The 6,173-nt window shown below is 32.9% G+C and overlaps 1 protein-coding gene across 1 annotated transcript; it reads right to left on the reverse strand.

Annotated features, from left to right (window-relative positions):
* Positions 1-2,871: 2,871 nt before the first annotated feature.
* LOC145035925 (lipid phosphate phosphatase delta-like) lies at positions 2,872-5,495 on the reverse strand. Its single transcript, XM_078984426.1, has 8 exons — positions 5,102-5,495; positions 4,530-4,625; positions 4,354-4,428; positions 4,134-4,264; positions 3,956-4,059; positions 3,754-3,882; positions 3,538-3,653; positions 2,872-3,439 (listed from the first exon to the last, which is right to left on the reverse strand). Exons 1-8 carry the CDS (start codon positions 5,264-5,266, stop codon positions 3,029-3,031), a joined length of 1,227 nt encoding a protein of 408 aa, XP_078840552.1. The 5' UTR covers positions 5,267-5,495; the 3' UTR covers positions 2,872-3,028.
* Between the last annotated feature and the right edge of the window lie 678 nt (positions 5,496-6,173).

The following is a 6,173-nucleotide window of genomic DNA, read 5'->3' on the forward strand; positions in this document are numbered from 1 at the left end:
ACATGTTATGCTTATTTACCATGATCTGGAGTTCATGCACTTGCTCAATGATAGGTTTATCATCAGCTATTTGAAAATCTTGGTACTTAGACACTAGGTACTTGTTAGTGCCTTCCTTATGTGCCTTGTACTTGAGTTTCATAGCTCTCTCAAATCTTTGACCAGTACGTAAAGATCATAAAGCCGATCAGACAGTAAGTTCTTGATGTAACCCACAAATAGTTCCTCAGCTTCTTTATGCAGAGCCCTTTGCTTTTCGTGATCAGATATGATCATTGGATCTATAGTTTTCCCTGCCTCGGGAATTGGATCAGCATGAATTGGGGTCAATTTTGGGACTAAAACATAGGTGAGCTTCAACACATGAAGCATGAACTTGAACTTGTCGGGCCAACGAGTGTAGTTCTGACCAACGAATCGGTAAAGCTTGGCAAACTCTTGGTTCATGTAGTGGAGACTAGCAGTTGATTTGGGTGTCCATTAGTCTGTTGATTTATAAACACAAATAAAAATCATTAAGATTGTTGTAAATCAAAACCAATAGATACACAAGGAAACTGACAAATAATATTGAGAATTATATATCGATTAGTTGCAAATAATAGATCCAATTATTATTAATATGATGACCAGGTTTCGTCTAGAAACCAAATCAATCTTTCTCGATTGGATCTGAAGTTGATTTGGTTGTCCAGTAGTCTATTGATTTATAAACACAAATAAAAATCCCTAAGATTTTTGTAAATCAAAACCAACAGACACGCAAGGAACCCGACAAATAATATTGAAAATTATATATCGATTAGTTGCGAATAATAGATTCGATTATTATTAATATGATTACCAAGTTTCGTCTAAAAACTAGATCAATCCTTCTTGATTGGATCTGGCTATAAGAAAGGTAGAAGGAGAGTGTCTTGTTATTAATGGATGAAAGTAAATACGAGACAAAAAGATAAAATTGGCATGTTGACGGCTGATCTTGATCTTAGAACTGCACAAATCGAACTCTTGTCTATAAAGGTTTTTATATCGATTTTATCGGTTGTAAGCAACAAAGTAAAACCCTAGGATTTAATGCAGATTTACCGAGTTTCCAATAGCAATGAAAAACGATAAAACGCAAAGTGAATATTCAAAAAGCTAGAGGAAATCGCCAAGAGAGAGTGAGAGCTTCGAAATTCATGTGTGTAATATGGCTCCTAGGGAGTATTTATAGGTTTTGAAGCCCTAGAAGGCAGTAAAGGGGTCCCTCATGGGTCGGCCCCCTAGAAACCCTAGGGCAACGACTTGCTCTCCAACCAAGCTGTTTTCTAAGCTCTCTAGAATATTTAGTTTCCTTATCCATGAAGTCAACATTGGTCAAGCGTTTGACCGGATTGGTCACACCGACTTGATGCGAACTCATCTAAAATAAAAGCTCATTGGCTCCCAACAACCGATGTGTCATGAGAAGTGCCAAGTACCCTAAATCATGAAGACATAATTTTGAAGAGAGTATCTATAAGTCGGGTAGAAATGGGAATAAAGAAGGAGCTGAACATGATTTCCACGGAAATAGTATGAGATCTCTCGATCTTTGTCTTCGGCTATTGTCTTAACAGGGGCAAGGCAATTGGAGAGATGAAAAGTCGAGCAAGACTTAAATAAATGGGATACATTTGGTCCTTGGGGTTTGGTCTTAGGCAAGAACACCCCCTCCCTCTTTGAACTTTCATAATAAATGGATACTTTCAGATCTAACAAAAATGGTCCCTGAAATATTTTTTTATTTCTTTTTATTATTCGATTTTTATATATTTCTTTTTAATTAAATTTTTTAACATTTGTACAATCTTAGTTATTTATTATTGAAAATTTATATTTCATTTTTAAAGTATTAAATTATTCGTTTTATTTATTAACTCCCCTTTTATTATTTTATATATTATTTTAATTCATTATGATATAATTATCAGATCCTAGCGCTCAAGAAAATTAAAAGAAATATATTCCTAACAATTTTAAATTGTTTACGGAAGGATATGGTGTTACACTATGTTTACTTGAAAAAAGCTATCTTAAACTTGATAATCTAGCTTATAAAAACTGATAGTTAATAAAAATTGTCAACCAAATATAAAATGGCATAACATGTATTTAGAATAATTATTCAATTTTATAAAACAAAGACATAATACATCAAATAAAAATTATACTAAATACATTAACAATAATTCTTTGAATATTTTGCATCACATATCGATTAAATATTGAATGATCATATAATTCTTCCGTAGCTATGTAATCATTATGTGTTAACAATGTTCAAAGTAAAAGAAGTTTAAATGCCATCTACTTCAAGAAAAATTAAAAATCAAATACATAAATGAATACCAACTACAAAGACAAGATGCTACTAAATTTTTAAATTTTGAAAATAAACAATATTGGCATCCAAGTAAAAGGATAACATCAAACTATATAGCTACTAGCATCAATAAGTTTGAAAAGTTAACATTTCAGTATAAAATATTTCGATTAATAAATTCTCCAACTTATGTTTCTGTTTAAACACACTTCAACCATGCCGATTTATAATCATCACCAAGGCATTTGAAGAATATATCCCTATTAGGCTATTAGTCATTACACCAAATATATATCCCCACCAACCTCAACAACACAATTTGCATCTATTCAATTCATAATAAACATTATCCGACTCTTAAACCATAATAAATACACTCTAAAATAATAATTAACCGAAAATATGTTCCTTTTTTTGTCTTATCTGCCTAGATACCATCACTAAACATTAAAAAAAAAAAAAAAAAAAAAAAAAAAAAAAAAAAAAAAAAAAAACCTACATACAAACGGAAAACTTGACAATTTCAGAGCAAAAATACCTCTACTACATGACATACTTGTAATAGTATCAATAATATTCCCAACACACCATCTACCCAATAAATAAATAAAAACCAAAGTAGATTATATTACACTAGAACACATTTTATACACATGAAATGACCAATAATCACATCAATCACAAGTTGAGTTGATAAAACAAAGAAGGAACAAGATCAACAACAGACCAAGCAAGACCAGCATACTGCACCAATCGGATACCCGTATCAACATCAAACGAATCCTCCCTCCTAAAAAACATCTTCTGTAGATACCCTCCTGAAGGTTTGACTTCATTTGACTTTTTGACCACTGAAGAACCGGTCAAACCTACAACATACCCAGATGACCTTACAGGTATTCCCAAGGCACTTGCTGTAATCGGTAGAATCCATTTCGCAAGAGCTTTGCTGCAAAACTTAACAAGCAAGATCGTCGGAATGCCGATTCCGATTCTACCACCGAAGGCCGGAATCGTCAATTCCGGTGTGAATAAACGCGATACGTTTTCGTGATGGAATTGATTGTAAGTTTGTTGGACTCCGGTTACCTGGACAATAACATATATTATAGGTTTGCATGTAAGGTATAATTATCAATTTGTTTATAATGAAAATAATATAAATAAAAAAAAGTTAAAATTCATACAATTCCCAATGCCACTCCAGTGAAGGCCGTGTGATACTCAAAACTTGGAGTTGGATGCTCGGGTGTTGGGTAGGCAAAGAGTAACAAGAAGCTAAGTGCAATCCAAAAGGACGTAACTGGAAAAAAGGTAAATTGTGGATTTTAATGATTTTGGTAAACATAATCAAGATTTTTTAAAATGGAAATAACGATTAAGTTAAGTACAAGAAAACATACCGTTTTGTCCTATAGTTACAAAATTGTCGATGTATTCATGAACACAAAGCCAAAAAGCAAGAATTATTAATCCAAGAACAAGGCCACCAATAATGTCGATCACACTATGCATTCCAAGATATATTCTTCCTACAAAAAAAAAGAATCAAGTGATGAAAATAGAGAAGAAAAGGGTATTTTGAGACAAAAATTTGAAACTTACCAAAGCCAATTAGGCCTACAAACAAGCAAACAAACATAAAGGTTGCTACTTGATAGTATGCATCTATATTCTCATTGTATGAGAAGATATAGTGTAAGAGGTACCTAAATATCATGAAGAATGTTAGTTAGTTGCTATTAGGGGTAGAAATGTAAATATGTTGTTATTTAATGCATACCCAGACAGGCAAATTGTGTTGAGAGTGTGAGAAGATGGAAACCCGTATTCCAATGCATTCTCTTTTTCGTCTTTAGTGGCTGTTAGAATTCTTATGGGTGGTGATTTGGGTCTTGGAGCAGATACCATATCCTACAAAATGCATGCGATTTTGTGAATATGAATAAACCTTTAAAAGGATAAACATTCAAGAACAAAAATGGAAATTATAAAAATTATACCTTTATACAATTCCCTGAATAATCACAGAACGCCATTAAAAGTGTCATTTGTCTTGCCAATTTTCCATGACCACTCTACAACATAAAAACTAACACCAATCAATTGTGTATATGGATTTAAATGCTTATTCCTCTTTCACAAATGAAATCTTTATATAAATATAAAAAGAATTTACCCAAAATAGCAAGGGAAGAAAGCCAGTATAAAAAGGCACAGAAACAACACAAGATATCCCAGAGAACAAAGCATCCCAAAAACCATGCTGGTATTTCTGAAATAATTCACAAAAAAGTTAAGTGAAAATCAAAGATTCGATACAAATAACAAGCAATTTGATGAGACAAGTGATATGGGTGTTAATGAAATGTTTGTGTTGCCCTACATACCCACCAAACTTTATGCGCAGAATTAGTAACCTAACAGAATACTAAGAAAATTCATGATATTAATGACATGGTTTCCTATAAAATGTTTGGAATTTCTTCAAGTATCAGCCGATAGGTTAAGTAAAAGTTGGAAACTGCCAACAAGAAGAACAAGAGAATTGTTGAGATTAGTGACATCGGTATTTCCGTCTCCGTACAATGCTGGTATACTCCACATACCAAACATAAATCAGAACAAAAATCGAAGGAATCCAACGTGAATAGAAACAAAGATATGAAATTGATGAGATTAGTGAATAGTGATATGGGTTTACGCAAAATCAAACGTTCAATTGTGAAAAGTGAACAAAATATTGTATACCTGGATCTGAAGAATAGTAGGAGCACCGGTGATTACACGACGAGACACCCATGGCTGTACCGAAGACCTAATCTTCTGGGTGACATTAAACATCGAAGATAAAACGACCCAAGTCAAAACCCCACACAAAAACGACACTTGCCATGTGGGTATGATGCTCTCCATTTGTGCCTCTGGTTCGTTGTCCCTCCAATTTTACGGAATTGAGGGATCAGAGAGAGCGAATCATGATGATTTTGTAAAATTTGAATTGGGAATTGACCTAATAACTTGGGAATGACCGTAAATGGACTATGACTTCGTTTTGGATTTTGTTGGGGAGAAGATTTCTAGCCAGTCGGCAGCCAATTCAGGAACAGTACAAAACTCTGGTTTTTATGCAATGTTTTGCAACTTGGAGCAATTTTTGAATAAAAAAATTGTGTAGATTCGTATCCAATTTAAAGACATTTTTGTTTCTCTGGGAGTTTTACTTTTACCTGGTTGGTAAAAATTAAAAAAATAATAATAATAATACTTTGTTTATTTTATGAATCTTCATAATGAAAAGCTATTTTATATATATATATATATATATATATATATATATATATATATATATATATATATATATATATATATATATATATATATATGATCAAATGAGAACATCAAAAAAATTGAGAATGTGAAAACAGATCTGAGCTCTTCAAATATTACGATCTAAGGTTAAAATAATTTATAAAAGTAATGAGATGAAATTGTAAATTTCTAAAAGTTATGGTATGAGATTGTAAATTTTTAATAATCTAAAGGGTAATATGGTCATTACATGTTAACTTATTTTTGTAAGTTGCTGGAATATCTCTCTGTCCCCCCCCCCCCCCCCCCCCCCGTTCCCTTTCTCTCTCTCTCTCTCTCTCACGTATCCTTCTTCCTCTCCCTATCTAAATACAAATTTCAAACCTTTAAAACCTAATTGAGCCGTCACCACCATACACCATATCGGAACTAAAAAAGTTAGGCCCGGAGGAGATCTAGGGGTACGATGGGCTGGAGAAAGTTGGAGATGAAGCGAATTTCTTCAAGGTAA

This window comes from Lactuca saligna, chromosome 1, assembly GCF_052625555.1.
Source record: "Lactuca saligna cultivar CGN05327 chromosome 1, ASM5262555v1, whole genome shotgun sequence".
NCBI classification, from domain to species: domain Eukaryota; kingdom Viridiplantae; phylum Streptophyta; class Magnoliopsida; order Asterales; family Asteraceae; genus Lactuca; species Lactuca saligna.